Here is a 24,906-nt window from a genome sequence, read left to right on the forward strand (position 1 = left end):
GATGGACAAGCACAATCATGAATTACATCCTTCTTTCCATGTACTCACTTAGGCCATTGGTAGTCGGAAATTGGATTCAATCTTCAAACCTTCAGGCTGGTATACTTACCTGCTGGGTCACTCAGCTGACCCTCAAAATGCAGGGGTTCTTGAATGTTGACACAAATAGATAATCTTAAGCTTGAGTCTTAAAAAGACTATTTAGAAAATCCTAAATGTATTCCTCTATCATGTTATGCCAGCTGTCTGTACTACTCTACATCTGATTTAGGTCAATATGGTTCCCTTGTTCCATCACAGTTACGACTGAACAGGAAGAAATAAATAAGATCACGAGCAATTTCATAGTGAGCCAGATCTTTCAGCTGTTCAGTCTAGCCTGCTGCTTTTGAAAAGCATATTAAGGAACATTTTATGGGAGAACAGTTATTCCTAAGAGGTTTAAGAATAAAATAGAAATATACCTATTCTCTTTTGCAATTCATTATGAGTCAGTGACTCATGAGATAATTTAAACATTTCTTGAAACCATTTACATTTAATACCTTCACTCATTTATTCATTCATCCCTTCATTTGGTATTTGCAGAACACCTACCAGATGTGAAGTATTCTGCTTATGCATAAAGGTCACAGTTCTTACTCAGATTTCACTAGTTTCTACACACACTCGTGTGTGTGTGTGTGTGTGCATGTGTGTTGCAGTTCTACATAATTTTATCACATGCAGACCTTTGTGTAACTACTGCCTCAATCAAGATACTGAGCTGTTTCGTCACCATTGAGATCTCTTTCTTGCTATCCTCCATATCACAGCCATACTATATCTCTCCCCTCACACCCCAATCCTGACCCCGGCAACCACTCGGTTGTTCTTTATAATTACCTCATTGAGAATCCTACATAAATCATACAGTGTGTAACTTGTGAGTTTGGTTTTTTTTTTCCCCCCAGCATAAACCCTTGAGATTCTAAGTTGTCATATGCATTCATACTTTGTTCCTTTTTAGTTCTGGGTAGTATTCCATTGTATGGATGTAACACAGTTTGGTTAAGCAGCTAGCATGGAAGGACACCTCTGTCATTTTCAGTTCTTAGCCTCTTAAAAATAAAAAGCTGCTATGAAAACTGACATACAGGTTTTTGAATGGACCTTGGAGATAAACATCCAAAAGTCCAGTTCCTGGATCATCAAGTAAGTATAGGCTAAGTTTTATAAGAAACTGCCCAAGTATTGTCCAGAGTGGCTGTGCTATTTTACTTTCCCAAGATCAATGTATGACAGATCTGGTTTCTCTGCTTCCCTACCAGCATTTAGTATCGTCACTGTTTTTTTTTTTTTAATCTTTTTATTTATTTATTTTTATTTTAGCTCTTCTAAAAAGTGTGTTGTAATACCTCATGGTCATTTTAATTTGCATTTCCCTAATGGCTAGTGATACTGAACATCTTTTCATGTGAATATTTTCTTTGGTAAGATGTCTGCTCATGTCTTTGCCCATTTTCTAACTGGAATATTTGTCTAACTATTGAATTTTAAAATTCTTTATAGATTCCAGATACAGATCCTTTAGGAGATGTGTGGTCTGCAAATATTTCCTCCAGGTCTGCCACTTCTTTGTTCATCTTAACAAAGTGTTTCTCAGAGAAAATGTTTTAAATTTTGGTTAAGTCCAATTTATAAGTTTTTATTTTTATGAACTATGCTATGAGTGTCATATATATGCACTCTTCATCTAGGCCTGCCCTTAAGATTTTCTCTTATGTTTTCTTTTAAAAGTTCTATAGGTGTATTTGGGGGGGTCTTTTTTAAATTTAAATTCAATAATTAACATATAATGTATTACTAATTTCAGTAGCATTCAGTGATTCATCAGCCTTATATAACATCCAGTGGTCATTACATCATGGGTCCTACTTATTGTCCATAACCCAGTTACCCCACGCCCCATGCCCCTCCCCTCCAGTAATTCTCAGTTTGTTTCCTATGATTTACAGTCTCTTATGGTTTGTCTCCTTCTCTGATTTTGTCCTGTTTTATTTTTCTTGGGCTTGTTTCTTTTAGTAATTAGCCTCATGCTGTATGTATTGTTCTTTGATGTGGCTGTTGGAGATGTTCTCAGTCTAGCACACTCCTTTTATCCATTATATATTTCACAGAGTTAGTGCTACTATTTGGGTTGCTTCATTCTCCTGTCAAAGTTATGCCCACTTCTGTGCACAAACTTGAGCACAGGGGCTGGAATCTGAGTGGAAGAGTGACAGTTTGAGTCCTTATCAATCTGAGGTGAAGGCATGTTGACTTGGCATTGAGCAGGTAGCAGGCCATGCACGCTTACTTGGGCAGGAGGGTGGCTAGACTGTGGATTTGGAATCCATAGGCTGATGACATTTTGTGTGATGGGGATTTGACTGTTTTTGTTCCTGTCATGAATTCCTTTAACTTTTGTTTCTCTGGGGAACTTGACCTCATCTTCTATTCTGAATAAAAGCCTTGCTAGATAGAGTATTCTTGGCTGTAGGTTTTTTTCTTTTAGCGCTTTGAATATATCATGCCACTCTCTGCTGAAAAATCCCTATAGCCCTATGGGGTTTCCCTTGTATGTAACTAATTTCCTTTCTCTTAATGCTTTCAAAATTCTTTCTCTCTCTCTTTTTTTTTAATTAAATTTTTAAATTTTTAATAAACATATAATGTATTTTTATCCCCAGGGGTACAGGTCTGTGAATCTCCAGGTTTACACACTTCACAGCATTCACCATAGCACATACCCTCCCTGATGTAAAATTCTCTCTCTCTTTATCACTACTTTTGGCCATCTTATTTACTTTGTAAAAATATGGAATGCATCACAAATTTTTGTGTCATCTTTGCACAGGGGCCATGCTACTCTTCTCTGTATCATTCCAATTTTAGTATATGTGCTGCCAAAGCGAGAATTGAGCTTATTTTTATATTCAAATCTCTGATTTATGTTAATTTTTTTACAAGGTACAAGACTCATATTGAAATTCATTTTCTTTTGCTTATGGATGTCCAATTGCTATAACACCATTTGCTGAAAATACTTTTGGCTATTAATGTCTACAGTATATATAAAAATATTACTCCTTTCATTTCTCATAGTGGCTATATACTCTTTCTCATTTTCATTTCTTGATCAGTTTTTCTTTGCCACCCCCCTCCAAAATTTAACTCTGTTAACTTTTTTCTAATTAATGTTTATTTTCTATTTTATTTCTTCTCTTACTTTTATTACTTCTTTTTGTCACCATTTTGTTGATTTAATATGTTATTCCTTGCTGGTTTCTTGGGATGGATACCTAGCTCAGACATTTCCTTTTCTAATATACAAAACTATAGATTTCACTCTACTTACAGCCTCTTATATATACCATAAATTTTGATAGGCCCTATTGTCATAATTATTTCACTTAAAAATATGTTCCTATTTCCATTGCAATTTATTCCTTGAGCCATGAGGTAATTAGAAGTGTATAGCATAGTTTCCAAATATTTGTGGATTTCCTAGGGGTTTTTTTGTTGTTTTTGTTGTTATTGACTTCTACCTTATTTCGAATGATATGAGAAAGCAAAGACTTCATGATTACAAGCTTTGTAGTTCACTTTTAGGCCCAGAACTCTCAGTAAATTTTCCATGGTACATGAGAATAAGGCATATTCTTTGCTGTTTAAGTATGCTATATTAATTTTGTTAATTAAGTCATGTTAAATATTTTTCAAGTATTTTAGATCTCTTAGATATTTGTTTAGTTATTATTTTCTGAGAAAATAGTTTTTAAAATAACAAATATAATTGTGGATTTTTCTGTCTTCTTTTTATTTTCGTCAAATTTTGCTTTACATATTTTAGGGCATGTTATTGGGTGCATAAAATTTATCACAGTTACATTTTCCAATTATAAAATATGCCTATTTATCTCTCATAATATGTACTATCTTAAAGTTTGCTTTATCTGATATAAGAAAGCTACACTGACTTCTTTGGATTAGTATTTTCATTGTATTTTATATATATATACATCTTCTGATTCTTATAATTTCAGTTTTTTCCTCATATTTAAGATGTGTCTCTTACAAGCACCATATGGTTGGGTTTGTTTTCAGTCTGATAATTTTTGGCTTTAAAGTGGTATGTTTAGTCCATTTGCTTTTAATGGAATTAATACTTTAGATCATAATCAGTATCTTAGTTTTTGTTTCTATTTGTTCTGTTATTTATTCCTATTTTCTTTCCTTTTGTTGCCTTAACTGGATCATTTCATTTCCTGCTCTGTAAGCTTACAAAAGATCATTTATTGTTTAATGGTCACCCTAAAGACTACAACATGTGTTTTTGACTTATTACTGTCTCAAATTACTAAAATCAGCACTTTTTCTAGATATAGGAAAGGAAAGGACCTTGAATTCTTTAACTTCACTTACTTTCTCTTCTGCTTTTTATACAATTGTTGTCAAATTTTAATTCTACATATATTTTAAACCAAAAAGACATTATTGTTATGACTTTTAATATTTTTATCCTTCCTAGTATCATTCATTTCCTTTTGCATGTCTCTACTTCTCATCTTCCCATTTCCTTTTTGCTTGCATAACTTCCTTCAGTATTATTTTATTGCTATAATAGACCTAGTTTGTGACTTTCTTTCTATTTTATCCTTCCTGGGGTTTGTAAAACATTTTTTGAATCTGTTGTTTCATATTTTCTATTACTTTACAAGTCACAGCCATTATCTCCTTGATATTTCTTTTGCCCTAATATCTTTCCCATCTTCTTCTAGAACTCTGATTTACATTAGGGGGGCACCTGGGTGGCTCAGTGGGTTAAAGCCTCTGCCTTCAGCTCAGGTCATGATCCCAGGGTCCTGGGATCGGGCCCCTCATCAGGCTCTCTGCTCAGCAGGGAGCCTGCTTCCTCCTCTCTCTCTGCCTGCCTCTCTGACTATTTGTGACCCCTTTCTCTCTCTCTCTCTCCCTGTCAAATAAATAAAAAATATCTTTAGAAAAAAAGAACTCTGATTTCATTGGGAAATTTTCATCAGGTCTCAAAAGTCTCAAGTTATTTTCTATATTTTTCCAACACTTTTTCTCTCTGAGCTTCAACACAAATGTTTTCTATAATTTTCTAGCCCCTTAATTCTTTCTCCTGCTCATAAACTTATCTATTAATTTCCTAATCTCAGTCTGTATTTTTTGTTCCAAAATTTCCATTTAATACCTTATTACAAATTCCAGTTCTCAGGAGATATTCTTCATTTTTAATATACATTGTCTAGCATATTAATCATAATTATCTTAAAACCAATATCCTATGACTCCAATATATGGTCAGTCTGTGAGTTTGTATTTATTAATGATTGCTTTCTTCTTTGTTTAGCTAAGTTTACCATAATTTGGCCCTGCTTTTTGACATAACTGATAATTTTTTACTGGTTGCTGGACATTGTGCATGACAACTTGCAGAGGCTCTTCATGATGCTTTCTTCCTCCAGAGGAAGGAAGAAAATATCCAATTTTCTTTTGTTAGGCAGTTAAATATAGGCCACTGACTTTCTTTCACAAAGGGATTTAAGAGTGTTTCAGGCTAGATTTCAGGCTTTGTGTAATCTGGACTATCTCTGTTTGCTGTCACACAAGAGGGTCTCACGGCCCCTCCTCCGTGGTAGGCCTCAATTCCAACTTTTTCTTCCCTCTACTATGAGACTTCTGAAACCATTGTTTGACTTTTTAATCTCTTAGAAGTTATTTTATACTTGTTTTCTTGGCTGCTGTCCCTGAGAATGCATGGGTTAGTAGTTAGCAAATATCTTAAAAGAAAATTATGAGCATAATATCAGGCTTTTTTTGGGGATTTCTATTTCTATGGGAGTCTTGGATGACTTGAATGGCCTGACCTTTAATTTTTGTCTCCCTAGTAGTGAGACTTCAGCAGACTTTAGACTGCTCTCTGCTCTGCGTCTATTCTTTTCACTGAGAATTTGGCAATTTCCCTGAATGGAAAAAAACAACAGAGTTATACATAGAACTCACTTCAGTGCATTTTTCTTCTCACTGACATTGGGCCCTCAAATCCTTGTTGTCTTAGCTACTGTCTGATGTCTTCAAATAGCTTCCCCCCACCCTTGGTATTTTTATCCATTTTTATAGTTAAATGAATCTTATCAATGGCCCAGTTCCAACAAAGTTAGAAAACATTCAGTGGTCTGCTCTCACCCCAGTGGTTCTCACTGAAGGCCAAGACTTGTCTTCATAATGGCCAGGCAGATAGATCATTTCTAAAGGTTTTCAAACACAGATTCAGTTCCCAGTGATAGACCTGGGACTTATGAAAACCATAGCTGGGTAAACCTTGCTGTCAGAACCCCTTCATATATACACCAAAAAATGTTACCATTGGCAAATCAGATATGCACTAATTGGGGAAACTTGTCTACAGTGTTATATGCTCCTCTGCTACCATTGCTTTTGATGAGGATAAGTCAAGACACTCAAACTCACTATTAAATGGTTTATTCTTCTAGCCTACCAGGAAGGCTGAAATAACACATTTGCTTTCATCTAGAAAGCAACACTAACCTCACAAATTTCTGATTTCTCATGTACTCTAAGCTGAAAATACAAAATTAAGTGACAAAAGGGCTTCAGAGCCTTAAAACTGTATCAGATGCTGTAGAGTCATTGTAACCCAGCATACTAGCAAAGCATTCATTTGGATCACCACATGTTTAATTTTTTTATTGTGTCCTCCTTTACTTGGGATATGGAGCCTTTCTAAATGTTGACCTGATTCATTCCAGAGATTTTCAAACTCTGGTTTCCTCCTGAACAGCAATAATATTTTTTCATCTATTGCTAACCTACTGCTCATCTTCCTTCTTCCCCAATCCATGATACTAGTTGTCTTTCGGAGACTTGCTCATATTTTCTTTAATTATCAATTAAACATGTTCTGGAAGCCACTTCACAATGACCTCATTATACATGGATTTGACATATATAGCATTATGTGATCTTCCTTCAATTTATATCTCTCTGCTTCATATTTGATTACTAAGAAGATTCACTTTGCATAACCTTTAAAAAATCATTTATAAAGTGATTTTTAATCTCTATAATCACTCTTTCCACAAGAAGATTCCTCCCTATTATGCTAGTTCAGTTTTAAAATACATTTTGGTAGAATCCTATTCAAGACTCTTTGAAAGTAAATATAAATTATATTGAATAATTACTCTTATCCACATTAACTGACTTAATGACTTAGTGGTTAACAATAGCAATAACACATTATTAAAGAAATTTTCTTTCTTAGGAATGTAGAGGTTCCACTCAGTATTAAGGTATCACCCTTTTCCTAGGTAAGGAGGCAAGCCCCACCTGCCTGAATGCGCCAGGATTTCCTCAGGAGCCCAATCCTGGATCATGGATCCTGAGGAGCCATGTATGAAGCCCACAGGTCTTCTGTCACATTGATTACCGTAAACTGGGTTTCACAGTCTAGCCATCTTCTTTACTAATTTTCCCCTTGAGGCTCTCCAAGACATAAAATAGATCTTATTACACATCAGCAATTTATTTACAACTAAATCATATATTTGTCTAGAACATCCTGAGTCTTTGCCATTCTAATACCTCCTCTTGTCTATATTGAAACATTTGACAGATTCTTCCAAAAGCCATTCTCAGTCTGAGTAAATTTATTTTTCTCTTTCTTTCTTTTTTCCTCAAACTCATGTCACATAATCATTTGGGGCCTGCTCCATTTGTCTACCATATTTGGTCTTCACTTCACTTACCCAGGTGACTGATGGCTTCCTTGTCCCACGGCCACGTGGCAGCACCGGCAAGGTCTTCCCGCACTGAGCTAGCAAAGTAGACATTGAGGAAGTGAGTACTGTTGAGCTGCAGTGCCTCCTTCAGCTCCTTCACACTCATGTATGCCCTGGAAAGTACACAAAACAGAAATGTCACACCAAAGGATCAGTACATAGAAAGCAGGACCATACCTAATCATACTGACATTCCCAGCCAGCACTGCCCTTTAGAGGGGCAGAAAGACGGAGACCAGGCTGTCACAAAGATAACAAAAAAGGTACTAGTACGCATTTGGGATATTTATTCCAAGATAAATAATATCTTACCTTTTTAGCACTATATTATTTATATGAATATTCAGTGTTTAATGTCATACTCAATTCCCATTCTACATCTATATTATTTCTTCAAGATAAATCCAATGATATGCCTAATTATTTGCCCTGAGTATTAATCCCAGGCCATGGTGAAGAAGGCCTTCCACTTTTCAGTTCCTGGTTCCTTCTATCACACTGCATGAACATTATTATGATCAGAAGACCAACTGAATCTCTATTTCAGTATATGCTTGTTTCAGGCATTATTTTTTAAAAAAAAGGTGGCTAGGAAACAAAGTAAAAAGAGGAAAAAACAGATAAGTTATAGGTAGAAGAGGATATCATAAAGTTACTACAAGAACTTTTAACTGTGTGTGTGTGTATATATATATATATACATATATGTATATATGTATATATCTTTCTTTATAGTGCCTTAATCCATAGAAACTACTCCAACTCCACTACCTTATGCTCTTTACTGAGTATCTCTACTGGTGGACTTCAACGTACTAGGCAGTATTATGTTTGCACTTATGCACAGAATTAAAGGTCTATTAAAACACATGCCATATGGCCCATAAAAAAAAGGGAAACAAGCATTTTGTCTCTTTATAAGCTCATATATAGTCAAAGACCTTCATCTTCCTGGCATCAGTGAAACTTTAAATTTACCATAAGCAGACAGACTCACTCAACATTCTCACTGAAGAACTATTTTAAGAATGAACAACTAAAGCAGAGCTCAGTGGCCCTTTGGATTCACTGGATGTGACCATAGTCTGCCGCTCAAAAAGAGGAATATTCCTATAAAAGCTTCAACTGGGCAGACAGCTCCCTCAACGTTAGCTGGAAATTTCCTTTATAGATCATGCTTCATTGTTACTGTTCTGATAGACTAGCAGAAATCCAGAAGCTCATGTTAGGACAGCATGACCCTTCCTCTCTTGCTAGCTCTGCCTCCCAACCACACTGTTGACGCAATCTGTTTAATCCACATGTAGGATATACTGGCAAGGAGTACCCAAGAAATAGAGATCCCAAGGAAGATTGTTTTTGTATTCTTTGGAACAGAAGCAAAAAGGGGAATACAAGTTAAGAAACAAAAAAGATTCTGCTTTAGAACCAAAGATACTTGGGAGAAAAGAGATTTAAAAATACTTCTTCATATTGACTTATAATATCTTGGAAAAATAGTTCTAAGCTCCAAGAAATCATCCAAATTCCATGAGGTGATGTCAGATGTCAATAGAGGGATATTCCTTCTGCTGCTTTCCTGGAGACACAATGTTTTCTGGACTGTTGCCTGGTTTTCCCTGGATATTAGTCACATTCTCTTTCCCTTTTTCCTTTATTAAAAATAATTACAATTTCCTCTATTGACAAATTGATGGTTTGGAGCTGTGATGACATCAAATAATTCTTCAACATGGAGATGTAGTCCAGGAGAATGGAGAAGAGAGAGGGCAAATGGGAAAAGAGAGAAGAAAAGGAAAGGACGGGAAATGAAAGGAATAGAAAGGACAAATAAGGGCAGAGAGAATCAGAGACTGAATCTACACACAAGTCAGGATACCAAGGAAGACAAGTCACACCCTTTCTCTATTCCTATTCCAGATTTCCCATTAAAATTGGGAGTTGGTAACTTGACAGTTTTTTCTCTTTTCTCCTCCCTCACTTTCCCCAAATCCCCCAGTTTCTGGCATAGTTTATTTGGGCTATCTGTGTGTCACTGGCTCCTCCATCTGCCATTTACCAGTCTTGGCTGCCATCCTTCTGTCCTCCCTCCACCCAGCAGCTCCACTAATTTCCCTTGAGCACCCTCCAAGAGGCCTCCTCCTCCACCACCAACCTCATTAGCTGGTTCTACTCATCTCCCTTTTTCTTCTTTGCCCAACCCTCTCGCCAGCCATAAATTACCCTTCCAGATGAGAGTGTTTATATCATGCTGGTGGCAAACTGGGTGTGGTTGCTCTGACTGCTGCACTCCACAGAGATACATGTAGACAGAAGTCAGCAAGTATAAGGAGGAGAACACATTTTTAAAAACTAGGGACAGTTAAAAACAGTCATTAATTAAACTGATAGAAGGAAACCTTATTTTGTTAGAAACAAAGACTTTTTTCTCTAATCTGAAAAGGGTAAAACTTAGATATCAGTGTGTCTCCTTTATATGTAGAATGCCCTGCCTAATACAAAATGTACACCTGTTCACAAGCTGATTGGACCTAACAAAGATAAACTTCTTACTAATGTGACCAGAGCCTGGCTTAGACATTGAGTGTGGAAAATGGACATTACTCTTAAATTCAGAGCTTTAGAAATGATTCATGAGGGCACAGACTTGACATCCAAAATAACTTAATAATCAAGGAAGGGGAAATAACATATGCAAATATCACAAAAAGCCAAGTGTCTCGAACTAACCAGAACTATGTATGAAAAGGAAGAGGAACTGCACTAATCTGCTTATTTTCTGCTAGGATCTCCCTTTGCTCATACTCTCCATACTCTAGACTGAAGAAGTCCTCACCATGAATTTCTCCCTGAGGACCCAGGCTGACCAAAGTGAAGTTGTATTTTGATTTTTATAAAAACTGTCTCAGAAACAAGCTCTGCTTGAGACTGACATATGAAGTTGTTCCACCCAATGCTCAAGTCTGTTATTTCTGACATGGCCCCTGGAAGAATGCAGACTTGCCTCACCATTTTATGACTATGGCCTACTGGGATTAACCACTACCTATATCCATCACCTGTGTTTCTTTGTCCCCCAGACTTAGTGCATTCATTTTGACCTATACCATGCTCCCTGACTGCTGACCCCCAGCCATGCTCCAGTGTCTAAGTGCACATGCAAGCCCTAACTTTTGCTTAGTTTCAGACTAAGTAAAAGTGAAAAAAATATTTTAAAATGACTATTTGTGCTCTAGCTTTATAGTCAGCTGAGTAAGTAACTCCTTTATAGATGGATAGAAATAATCGCAAGAATGGAGCCAGAAAGAAGCAAAAGATCATAAACTGTCGGAAGGACATTGAACCAGTATCAAAAATTGGCACGCTGAAAAACAAGACATAAAGGATGCTTGGGTGCCCAGAGATCTCAGAGAAAGTCCTCTCCTGAGGAAAACCCTGACTGTACTCTACAGGTGCAAGGCAGTCTCCATGACAACAAAACCAGATGCCCCCTAGAGCCCTCAGGCAATTAGCCTTATGGAAACAATTAGCCAAAATTGGAATACTTTGGTTTGGTTAAATCAAAACCTTTCTGTTGTTACTGTATACCATGGTTCTCTACCCAACATGCACAGAAGGGGTCTATCTGCTACTCGATCTACTATCTACTTTGCCAACCATGCTTCCTCCTCCTTGTGAATATCACCTTTGACCTGCTCTCCCAACCCTTTCACTATGCTCACACCATGGAGCTTGTCAGTTTGCAGAGTACCAACCAGCTCTCTCCCTGTACCCAGTACAACTTTAAAAACTTAGTTTTTCTCCTTCTCTCAAATTCCTCCTGCTCTTAGGTGCCTGGCACTCTACTATATCCCCTTACACTTTACTCCTCTTTTTATTTTCCCACCTCCTGGTTAGTTCCTACACCTCAAGCGTTCAGTGCCTTGCCCACAGTCTTCTCCTTCCCTACCTCCTATCATCCATTACTTAGGAAATTTCAACATCTGTGTGAAACATCACTGAAGATGGTCTGCTTTTAAAATTTCTTACCTCCAGTTGTCCCCATACCTCATATTCATGGTCACCCTTACTCATAGTGGTTTTTATTCTTGATCTCCTATAGATCTTTAATTCTACTTGTGTATACTTTACTTGTTTATGGTCACCTCCTCTCCAGGAAGGATTTGAGATCACCATTCTTCTCTTGCTCCTCCTCTCCCACCAACCTCAATCTCTTATTCCCCTGACTCTTAGTAAATGATCATGCTTCCTTGCTCAATGATGAAATTGAAGACATTCATCAGAGACTCTAACACACACATATACAAACACATACACACACATTCACTTCCTTACCTATTTTTGTGCCCTTATCTCTGGTCCCACAGGATGAGGTTTCTAAGAAAATCATAGCTTCCTTCTCCCTTTCCAAATCAAACTTCTTGAAAGAATAATTTTTCTGACCTATTCATTTCTTTTTTCCATGTATCCCCTAATCCCATTATAACCTGGCTTTCATGGGTATCAGTTTATCAAAACTGCTTTTGTTAAAATTGTCAGTGACCTCCAAACTGTCCCTCCCCACAAAATGAAAAAAAAAAATTCAGTTACCTTCTTATGAGAATTCTTTATTGCATTTTAACATTTAGTTACTTCCTGCTTCTTAGTTTTCTACTTCTTCTGCTTTTTTTTTTTTTTTTTTTGCAATGTTCTTTTTTGGTTGTATTCTTGCTTTTGAGTTCACTCTCAAAAGGATTCCTCTTTCCCATTCTAATCCTTAAAAGTTATTCCCCAGAATTCTGTGTTCTTGTTTCTGATACATTCTTTTGTCATGCTCCTTGTTCACTATTGGGAACTCTGCTACTCTTAAACTTTGAAGCACGATCAGTCCTTGGATATATGCGTATGTATGTATGTATAGAACTATAGATTAGATTCTTTCTCTTTTATGTCAAGACATCTCCCCCTAGATCACACACAGACATCTTGAGGTCAAAATGTCAATGTATTGGGTGGTTCTATCTGAGCACAAAAGAAATTTCAGTGAACCTGAAATAGTGGTCTAACCAATGAATACATGGACATCTTTTCCACAGACAGATAACACAGGAAGGATTGAGTTTTGGCTAAACACAGAGAAGTATGTATTTGTGTTCATGGAAAGATAGAAGGCAAAGACAAGGGAAAGACTGCAATGGCATTTTGTTCCCTACTTAATTTTATGGACTGGATTTTAACCTGCTCTAGAAAAAACAAAAAACAAAAAAAAAACACTCTTTTCATAAAATTAGTGTAAACCAGGACACACAAGCAATGTTTTAAGGCCTAATGACAAAATGAAGCACCAGTTGAGGACAGGGGACACTCTCTCCATTTCTGTGAAGAATTAAACGATGTCAGCACCATTCTAGCATTGAGAGTTTTACAATCTTGGGTGGCAATAGAAGCCAGCTCTCTCAGGAAGCCAGCTTTTCCCTAGAGAAACAGCGAGGACAAGAGCATCAGTTGGAAATGCTGCATGTCAGTAGAGAAGATAAACACCATTGCCAGTGTTCAATGGCAAACAGCAGGAGAACCACAGAAACTGGTAGCCATGAATTTTTAAGGCCTACCCTTCTGGAGACTCCCAAAAATACCAGGGAAAGGGGACAATGTATGAGGGTAAAATTTTGGTTATATATTGTACTAATATAATTTGATTGTTAATGGCAATATGAGCTCATTCATCCCCACAGGTCTGTGAAGACTGGGTTTATCTCTGACACTAAATGCACAGTCTTTTTCCCCACAGCTACTTCCCCAGTGTCTCTCTCTGAATTGGTGCTACTCCTATTTCCCTCTCCGTGACACAAGATTCCTCCCTTATTCCCCGTTCCCCTCTCTTCCACTCTCCTCAATATTATCAACCACCTCCTAACTAGCCTAGGGGAAGACACCATGATGATTATTGTTTCTCTTCTGAATGCCATAAGAGAGACTAGATATCCTCATAACTAGGACATCATCAACTAAGAATATATATTTTTTTCAAATTCAAAGAGGAAAACCTTACGAAAACTTACTATACCCAAAACATTAACTCAGTTTTGCTAATTCATATGGGAAGGAGTAATACTACTAGAAGAAAAATGGAATTTTCCTTTAGAAATGTTTAAGTGTTAGGTGCCTGAGTGGTTCAATCAGTTAAGTGTCCAACTCTTGATTTTGGCTCAGGTCCTGATAATGTCATGGGGTGGAGCCCTGGGTCACACTTGGAGCTCAGCAGGGAGTCTGCTTGAGATTCTACCACCTACCCTGGCTCTGTTTGTTCCTCCCCCTACTCACTCTTCCTGTGTGTGTATGTTTCTGTGTGTGTGTGTGTGTGTGTGTGTGTGTCAAATAAATAAATAAATATTTAAAAATGCTTAAGTGTTGTAAGACCTTGAGGCTGCAATAAAAGAAGTAATTAGCGGTCACAGGGTCTGCGGTCTAGTGTTATAATATCTTTGCTTGTAGGCAGAATTATGTTCCCAAAAATGTCCATGCCCTACTCTCTGGAGGCTGGGCTTATGTTAATTTACATGGCAAAAGGGACTTTGCAGAGGTGATTAAAAAAATACTAACTTTATGATGAGAAGATTTTTCTGTGTAATTTGAGTGGGCCCGATCTAATTACATAACTCCTTAGAAGCAGAGAGCTTTTCCTGCATGTGATCCTAGAAAGAGATGTGGCAATGGCAGCAGAGTCAGACAAATGCTACCTTGCTGGTTTTGAAGATGAAGGAAAGCACCTGCAAGCCAAAGAATGCATGTGGCCCACAAAAGCTGGAGAAGGCAAACAAGCTGCTTCTCACCTAGAGCCTTCAGAAAGCTATGCAGCCCTAACAACACCTTGATGTTAGTCTGTTGAGAACTATGTCAAACTTCTGACCCACAGGATTGTAAGATAATATCTTTGTGTTGTTTTCATAAGCTTGTTGAAGCAAGAACAGAAAATAAATACAATTTCTATTACTTAAATATAATATCTTTGGAAAAGAAAACACATGGAGATTGAACATACAATGGTGGTAACAAAAGAAAGAATTTGAGGGGAGGAGTCAAGTTGGCGGAGAAGTAGCAGCTGAGACTACTTCAGGTAGCAGGAGATCAGCTAGATAGCTTATCTAAAGATTGCAAACACCTACAAATCCAACGGGAGATCGAAGAGAAGAAGAACAGCAATTCTAGAAACAGAAAATCAACCACTATCTGAAAGGTAGGACTGGCGGAGAAGTGAATCCAAAGCGACGGGAAGATAGACCGCGGGGGGAGGGGCCGGCTCCCGGCGAGTGGCGGAGCAACAGAGCACAAAATCGGGACTTTTAAAAGTCTGTTCCGCTGAGGGACACCACTCCAGAGGCTTAACCGGGGTGAAGCCCATGCAGGGTCAGCGTGGCCTCAGGTCCCGCAGGGTCACAGAAGGATCGGGGGTGTCTGAGTGTCGCAGAGCTTACAGTTATTAGAACAGGGAAGCCGGCTACAGAGACAGAGCCGAGGAGTGACTCTCAGCTCAGGGTTGCCTTGAACCGGTCACAGGCTCGGTCAGCTTGGAGCGCGGCCGAAGGCCAGGGTGGCGGGAGTCATTGGGTGCTGTTCTCTGGGGGCGCACTGAGGAGTGGGGCCCCGGGCTCTCGGCTCCTCCAGGCTGGAGACTGGGAGGCCGCCATCTTCATTCCCGTCCTCCGGAAATCTACGGAAAGCGCTCAGGGAACAAAAGCTCCCGAAAGCAAACCCGATCGGATTACTCAGCCCGGCCCCGGGTAAGGGCGGTGCAACTCCGCCTGGGGCAAAGACGCTTGAGAATCACTACAACAGGCCCCTCCCTCAGAAGATCAACTAGAAACCCAGCCAGGACCAAGTTCACCTACCAAGGAGTACAGTTTCAATACCAAGGAGAGCATCGGAATTCCAGAGAAGGAGAAAGCAAAGCACGGAACTCATGGCTTTCTCCCCATGATTCTTTAGCCTTGCAGTTAATTTAATTTTTTTTTCTTTTTCAATTTTTTTTCTTCTTCTGCTAAATTTTTTTAACTTTTACCCTTTCTTTTTTAACGTTTTTTAACTAGTTTATCTAATATATATATATATATATATATATATATTTCCTTTTTATATTTTTTCTTTATTGGTTTTTTTTAATTGTTTCTTTTTTTTCTTTTTTTTTCTTTTTTTTCTTTCTGAACCTCTTTTTAACCCTTTCTCCCCCCTCACAATGTGGGATCTCTTCTGATTTGGCTAAAGCATATTTTCCTGGGGTTGTTGCCACCCTTTTAGTATTTTACTTGCTCCTTCATATACTCTTATCTGGACAAAATGACAAGGCGGAAAAATTCACCACAAAAAAAAAAAGAACAAGAGGCAGTACCAAAGGCTAGGGACCTAATCAATACAGACATTGGTAATATGTCAGATCTAGAGTTCAGAATGACGATTCTCAAGGTTCTAGCCGGGCTCGAAAAAGGCATGGAAGATATTAAAGCAACCCTCTCGGGAGATAGAAAAGCCCTTTCTGGAGAAATAAAAGAACTAAAATCTAACCAAGTTGAAATCAAAAAAGCTATTAATGAGGTGCAATCAAAAATGGAGGCTCTCACTGCTAGGATAAATGAGGCAGAAGAAAGAATTAGCGATATAGAAGACCAAATGACAGAGAATAAAGAAGCTGAGCAAAAGAGGGACAAACAGCTACTGGACCACGAAGGGAGAATTCGAGAGATAAGTGACACCATAAGACGAAACAACATTAGAATAATTGGGATTCCGAAGAAGAGGAAACAGAGAGGGGAGCAGAAGGTATATTGGAGAGAATTATTGGAGAGAATTTCCCCACTATGGCAAAGGGAACAAGCATCAAAATCCAGGAGGTTCAGAGAAGCCCCCTCAAGATCAATAAGAATAGGTCCACACCCCGTCACCTAATAGTAAAATTTACAAGTCTTAGTGACAAAGAGAAGATCCTAAAAGCAGCCCAGGAAAAGAAGTCTGTAACGTACAATGGTAAAAATATTAGATTGGCAGCAGACTTATCCACAGAGACCTGGCAGGCCAGAAAGAGCTGGCATGATATATTCAGAGTAATAAACGAGAAAAACATGCAGCCAAGAATACTATATCCAGCTAGGCTATCATTGAAAATAGAAGGAGAGATTAAAAGCTTCCAGGACAAACAAAAACTGAAAGAATTTGCAAATACCAAACCAGCTCTACAGGAAATATTGAAAGGGGTCCTCTAAGCAAAGAGAGACCCTAAAAGTAGTAGATCAGAAAGAAACAGAGACAATATACAATAACAGTCACCTTACAGGCAATACAATGGCACTAAATTCATATCTCTCAATACTTACCCTGAATGTTAATGGGCTAAATGCCCCAATCAAAAGACACAGGGTATCAGAATGGATAAAAAAACAAAACCCATCTATATGTTGCCTACAAGAAACTCATCTTAAACCCGAAGACACCTCCAGGTTTAAAGTGAGGGGGTGGAAAAGAATTTACCATGCTAATGGACATCAGAAGAAAGCAGGAGTGGCAATCCTTATATCAGATCAATTAGATTTTAAGCCAAAGACTATAATAAGAGATGAGGAAGGACACTATATCATACTCAAAGGAACTGTCCAACAAGAAGATCTAACAATTTTAAATATCTATGCCCCTAACGTGGGAGCAGCCAACTATATAAACCAATTAATAAACAAAATCAAAGAAACACATCGACAATAATACAATAATAGTAGGGGACTTGAACACTCCCCTCACTGAAATGGACAGATCATCCAAGCAAAAGATCAACAAGGAAATCAAGGCCTTAAATGACACACTGGACCAGATGGACATCACAGATATATTCAGAACTTTTCATCCCAAAGCAACAGAATACACATTCTTCTCTTGTGCACATGGAACATTCTCCAGAATAGATCACATTCTCGGTCCTAAATCACGTCTCAACCGGTATCAAAAGATTGGAATCATTCCCTGCATATTTTCAGACCACAATGCTCTGAAGCTAGAACTCAATCACAAGAGGAAATTTGGAAAGAACCCAAATACATGGAGACTAAACAGCATCCTTCTAAAGAATGAATGGGTCAACCAGGAAATTAAAGAAGAATTGAAAAAATTCATGGAAACAAATGATAATGAAAACACAACGGTTCAAAATCTGTGGGACACAACAAAGGCAGTCCTGAGAGGAAAATATATAGCGGTACAAGCCTTTCTCAAGAAACAAGAAAGGTCTCAGGTACACAACCTAACCCTACACCTAAAGGAGCTGGAGAAAGAACAAGAAAGAAACCCTAAACCCAGCAGGAGAAGAGAAATCATAAAGATCAGAGCAGAAATCAATGAAATAGAAACAAACAAAAAAAAAAAACCAATAGAACAAATCAACGAAACTAGGAGCTGGTTCTTTGAAAGAATTAATAAGATTTAGGGGCGCCTGGGTGGCTCAGTGGGTTAAGCCGCTGCCTTTGGCTCAGGTCATAATCTCAGGGTCCTGGGATTGAGCCCCGCATCGGGCTCTCTGCTCAGCAGGGAGCCTGCTTCCTCCTCTCTCTCTACCTGCCTCTCTGCCTGCTTGTGATCTCTCTCTGTCAAATAAATAAATAAAATCTTTAAAAAAAAAAAGAATTAATAAGATCGATAAACCCCTGGCCAGACTTATCAAAAAGAAAAGAGAAAGGACCCAAATCAATAAAATCATGAATGAAAGAGGAGAGATCACAACGAACACCAAAGAAATACAGACAATTATAAGAACATACTATGAGCAACTCTACGCCAACAAATTTGACAATCTGGAAGAAATGGATACATTCCTAAAGACATATAAACTACCACAACTGAACCAGGAAGAAATAGAAAGCCTCAACAGACCCATAACCAGTAAGGAGATTGAAGCAGTCATCAAAAATCTCCAAACAAACAAAAGCCCAGGGCCAGATGGCTTCCCGGGGGAATTCTACCAAACATTTAAAGAAGAACTAATTCCTATTCTCCTGAAACTGTTCCAAAAAATAGAAATGGAAGGAAAACTTCCACACTCATTTTATGAGGCCAGCATCACCTTGATCCCAAAACCAGACAAGGATCCCATCAAAACAGAGAACTACAGACCAATATCCTTGATGAACACAGATGCAAAAATTCTCGCCAAAATACTAGCCAATAGGATTCAACAGTACATTAAAAGGATTATTCACCACGACCAAGTGGGATTTATTCCAGGGCTACAAGGTTGGTTCAACATCCGCAAATCAATCAATGTGATACAACACATTAATAAAAGAAAGAACAAGAACCATATGATACTCTCCATAGATGCTGAAAAAGCATTTGACAAAGTACAGCATCCCTTCCTGATCAAAACTCTTCAAAGTGTAGGGATAGAGGGCACATACCTCAATATTCTCAAAGCCATCTATGAAAAACCCACCGCAAATATCATTCTCAATGGAGAAAAACTGAAAGCTTTTCCGCTAAGGTCAGGAACACGGCAGGGATGTCCGTTATCACCACTGCTATTCAACATAGTACTAGAAGTCCTAGCCTCAGCAATCAGACAACAAAAGGAAATTAAAGGCATCCAAATCGGCAAAGAAGAAGTCAAACTATCACTCTTTGCAGATGATATGATACTATATGTGGAAAACCCAAAAGACTCCACTCCAAAACTGCTAGAACTTGTACAGGAATTCAGTAAAGTGTCAGGATATAAAATCAATGCACAGAAATCAGTTGCATTTCTCTACACCAACAACAAGACAGAAGAAAGAGAAATTAAGGAGTCCATCCCATTTACAATTGCACCCAAAACTATAAGATACCTAGGAATAAACCTAACCAAAGAGACTAAGAATCTATACTCAGAAAACGATAAAGTACTCATGAAAGAAATTGAGGAAGACACAAAGAAATGGAAAAATGTTCCATGCTCCTGGATTGGAAGAATAAATATTGTGAAAATGTCTATGCTACCTAAAGCAATCTACACATTTAATGCAATTCCTATCAAAGTACCATCCATTTTTTTCAAAGAAATGGAACAAATAATCCTAAAATGTATATGGAACCAGAAAAGACCTCGAATAGCCAAAGGAATATTGAAAAAGAAAGCCAAAGTCGGTGGCATCACAATTCCGGACTTCAAGCTCTATTACAAAGCTGTCATCATCAAGACAGCATGGTACTGGCACAAAAACAGACACATAGATCAATGGAACAGAATAGAGAGCCCAGAAATGGACCCTCAACTCTATGGTCAACTCATCTTCGACAACGCAGGAAAGAATGTCCAATGGAAAAAAGACAGCCTCTTCAATAAATGGTGTTGGGAAAATTGGACAGCCACATGCAGAAAAATGAAATTGGATCATTTCCTTACACCACACACGAAAATAGACTCAAAATGGATGAAGGATCTCAATGTGAGAAAGGAATCCATCAAAATCCTCGAGGAGAACACAGGCAGCAACCTCTTCGACCTCAGCCACAGCAACATCTTCCTAGGAACATCGCCAAAGGCAAGGGAAGCAAGGGCAAAAATGAACTTTTGGGATTTTATCAAGATCAAAAGCTTTTGCACAGCAAAGGAAACAGTGAACAAAACCAAAAGACAACTGACAGAATGGGAGAAGATATTTGCAAATGACATATCAGATAAAGGGCTAGTGTCCAAAATCTATAAAGAACTTAGCAAACTCAACACCCAAAGAACAAATAATCCAATCAAGAAATGGGCAGAGGACATGAACAGACATTTCTGCAAAGACGACATCCAGATGGCCAACAGACACATGAAAAAGTGCTCCACATCACTCGGCATCAGGGAAATACAAATCAAAACCACCATGAGATATCACCTCACACCAGTCAGAATGGCTAAAATTAACAAGTCAGGAAATGACAGATGCTGGCGATGATGCGGAGAAAGGGGAACCCTCCTACACTGTTGGTGGGAATGCAAGCTGGTGCAACCACTCTGGAAAACAGCATGGAGGTTCCCCAAAATGTTGAAAATAGAACTACCCTATGACCCAGCAATTGCACTGCTGGGTATTTACCCTAAAGATACAAACGTGGTGATCCGAAGGGGCACGTGCACCCGAATGTTTATAGCAGCAATGTCTACAATAGCCAAACTATGGAAAGAACCTAGATGTCCATCAACAGACGAACAGATAAAGAAGATGTGGTATATATACACAATGGAATACTATGCAGCCATCAAAAGAAATGAAATCTTGCCATTTGCGATGACGTGGATGGAACTAGAGGGTATCATCCTTAGCGAAATAAGTCAATTGGAGAAAGACAACTATCATATGATCTCCCTGATATGAGGGAGAGGAGATGCAACATGGGGGGTTAAGGGGGTATGAGAAGAGTAAATGAAACAAGATGGAATTGGGAGGGAGACAAACCATAAGTGACTCTTAATCTCACAAAACAAACTGAGGGTTGATGGGGGGAGGGAAGTTGGGAGGGGGGGTGGGATTATGGACATTGGGGAGGGTATGTGCTATGGTGAGTGCTGTGAAGTGTGTAAACCTGGCGATTCACAGACCTGTACCCCTGGGGATAAAAATATATTATATGTTTATAAAAAATAAAATTAGAAAAAAAAAAGAAAGAATTTGTTTTAAGAGAATGTGGAACAAGGGGAATCCTCTTACACTGTTGGTGGGAATGCAAGTTGGTACAGCCACTTTGGAGAACAGTGTGGAGATTCCTTAAGAAATTAAAAATAGAACTTCCCTATGACCCTGCAATTGCACTACTGGGTATTTACCCAAAAGATACAGATGTAGTGAAAAGAAGGGCCATCTGTACCCTAATGTTCATAGCAGCAATGGCCACGGTCGCCAAACTGTGGAAAGAACCAAGATGCCCTTCAACGGACGAATGGATAAGGAAGATGTGGTCTATATATACTATGGAGTATTATGCCTCCATCAGAAAGGATGAATATCCAACTTTTTTAGCAACATGGACGGGACTGGAAGAGATTATGCTGAGAGAGTCAATTATCATATGGTTTCACTTATTTGTGGAGCATAACAAATAACATGGAGGACATAGGGAGATGGATGGCGGAAGGGAGTTGAGGGAAATTGGAAGGGGCGGTGAACCATGAGAGACTATGGACTCTGAAAAACAACCTCAGCGTTTTGAAGGGGTGGCGGGTGGGAGGTTGGGGGAGCCAGGTGGCAGGTATTAAGGAGGGCACGTATTGCATGGGGCACTGGGTGTGGTGCAAAAGCAATGAATTCTGTTACGCTGAAAAGAAATTAAAAATAAATAAATAAATAAAAAAAGACCCTTTCCTGTGATTCCAGAATATGGGCTCAAGGGGAGGAAAGAGTCCATTTCAGTTCTTGGCAGTAGCTTGCCTTCCTTAATAAGGGAGACATACCCTGATAATGATGTGTAAGATGAAAGTGAAAATACTCAGATAACTTGCTAGGTCCAGATAAGGCAAGAGAAGAGCATAATAGAGGAGGTACTCAGTAGAATTAAGAGAAAATTACCAAACCAATGGTCAGAGGTAGCCAGTGTGTCCCTATCCTGAGGAACACAGGCTCCCAAGCCAGGATGACATGGTCTTAAGTCCCACCTCTTCCACTGACTGGACACGTGGCATTGGCAAGGCACCAAGCATTGCTACAGCTCAGTGTCCTCATCTGTAGAATGAGAATAATGAAATATCTACTGCATAAAAATAATTGGGAGGAAAAAATGAAATAACATTTATAAAACCACACATAAGCATTCAATGAACCTTATATTAGTAATAACTATACTTATGGCCTCGGATGACTACAGAGCTGGCAACACAGTTCAAACATCATATTACAAGAAAGCAAGTATCTACTCAAAGACTTGATGGGGAATGGGTTATGTCTCAGGAGGGGCAGACTTGGCTTATAAGAAAAAAATAAAATTAAATGGAGGCAACACCACAGTGCAAAAAAGAAGCAAACACAACTTAAATCTAAAACCTGAAGTAAGCCCACCATGAAAAGCTTGGAGTGAAAATAAAATAACGATGAATCTTTTCTAGGCACAACTGTGGTGGGCCTTGTCAGGCAGGGGATAGTTTTAATTCCTCCCCAAACAGTTTCCAAAACTGACACAAAATAAAAATAGAGCAATGATCCAGAACTTCAGATGAGACAGTCTCTGCCAAAAGGCTGATTTGGCTAATAACAACTGCAACCCTTCTGGTACTTTCCTTGACTTCCTGATAATATCTCTCAAAAAGCTTGGGAAACAACAGAGAGATCTAATAGTTTGATTTTAATTCCTACTAATAGAAAAGAACTAGCTGGTGACATGGGGTGGATAAAAGAAACTACTACTTTTGCAACAGCTGAGGCTGGTAAGAACAAGGACTTGAGCTTCAGGGAAACAGAGTTCCAAAAGGGAGGAATGATTCCTTAACCTAAGATTCTCAAGGGGGGAAATGGCCCTTTGGGAGTAGAAATCTATAAACTTTGAAAATGCACTGATTTCTAGATTGTCTCAATAAAGGTGAAAGGAGCTATGAAACATCAAAAGGGACCAAGTTTGATAAAAGAACTATCTGCTAAGCTAAAATTTTAAAAGAACACATGCAGATTTTGGGAAGAGGAACGGCATAAAACTATTTTAAAAAATGGGTCAAAACAGATAAAGCTGAGGACAACCATAAACATGAAAACCCTGCAAAGAATGATAAATTTTTTCATTTCCATTTTCCAGAATATCAAGAAAAACAGAAAGAGAGCATGAAGACACAGAAGGGGAAAAAAGCTGAACTCGTCAACATCTGTGTTACCGCCAAGAAAAATAATTGTGAAAATACACATCTATTCAATAATTCAGTAACCTGGCAATCATTTATTTGCCCTAATAATAAAAGTGATCAAAGTTAATTTGAGTCCCAACTTTATAACAGATGCTTCATGTATATTTTCTCCTGGAAAGCTCACAACAATCCTGTAAGTTTAGTGTATTTATTTCACTTTATATAGAAGACCCTCAAGTTTACAGAATTAAAGTCACTTGTCCCAAACCACACAGCTTGTAAGTTTGGGAGGCAAGTTTTAAACTCAAGTTCCTCTAACTCCAAAGCACACATCCTTTCTTCTATTCTTAAATTGGTTTCCCTAGCATCTGTGAGTCACTGTGTTGGGCCTTGGCAATAAAAAGATACATAATATATGATGGTTGTTTTCAAGAAAACAGGCTTGCATAATTGTACTGCAAGGTGACAGACAGTGTACCCAATACTACACTCATCATGATGAGTACTGGGTAATGTCTAGAATTGTTGAATCACTATATTGTACACCTGGAACTAACGTAACACTGCACGCTAGCTAAACTGGGATAAAATTTTTTTTTTTAATTACACGGAAGGACAGAGGATGAAGAGAAAAATCAGCTAGGAGAACCGGGCATTCATCAGGCACTGTAAACGTCGTGGCGGGCGTCATGAATTGGTTTCTGCAGATTACTCTCCCCCGCTTCCAGTGCGTTCCTGTTCTGGAGAACAGTAAAGCTGAATTCTGCATTTTTCTAATCCTCTTATATCTAGGGATCTGGATGTGATTTCGAGTCTACCAGTCATGTTCTAGTTGGAAGACGGCAGTGAAATGAAGACCTTACTGCCTTTTCTTTCTCTGCCTGGAAGCATGGCTGGGTGAAAGTGTTCAAGTACGTGGCCTCCCACCTTAAGGTGTGGGGGAGCAGGCTGTGGCCAAAGGCTTGTTCCGGGTGCGCATCTAGTGGGCACAGCATGACGGCCATGCTAACTTCCTGATCTCCCAACAGCAGCCACATGGTGTGCTCCTGAATCCAGCACTTCGACAGGGACCCTAGGATTCCCCCACCTTCCTGTCTGTGGCAAGTGGGGGCAGGGAGCAGCTCCACCAGCAGGCCTGTTCTGCAGTGCTGTTCTGAGAGATATTCCTGGATGCCCAAACTGGATCCTACAACTCCAGCCCTTATAAAAATTTTATAAGCAACAAAATTCCCATATTGAATCCATTTTTATTTAAAATGG

General features: G+C 38.6%; 1 protein-coding gene and 1 non-coding gene across 2 annotated transcripts in view; both read right to left on the reverse strand.

Moving 5' to 3' along the window:
* The window catches only part of PAPPA2 (pappalysin 2), a 302,814-nt gene that overhangs the window by 179,483 nt on the left and 98,425 nt on the right, over positions 1–24,906 (reverse strand). The window contains exon 3 of the mRNA XM_047705709.1: positions 7,818–7,963. Coding sequence (XP_047561665.1) covers positions 7,818–7,963 — 146 coding nt within the window. The remainder of the gene's footprint in view (positions 1–7,817; positions 7,964–24,906) is intronic.
* On the reverse strand, positions 2,834–2,936 carry LOC125086509 (U6 spliceosomal RNA). Its single transcript, XR_007123233.1, has one exon. It is a non-coding gene; the product is annotated as a U6 spliceosomal RNA (small nuclear RNA).

Source organism: Lutra lutra, chromosome 15 (genome assembly GCF_902655055.1).
Source record: "Lutra lutra chromosome 15, mLutLut1.2, whole genome shotgun sequence".
In the NCBI taxonomy this organism is placed as follows: domain Eukaryota; kingdom Metazoa; phylum Chordata; class Mammalia; order Carnivora; family Mustelidae; genus Lutra; species Lutra lutra.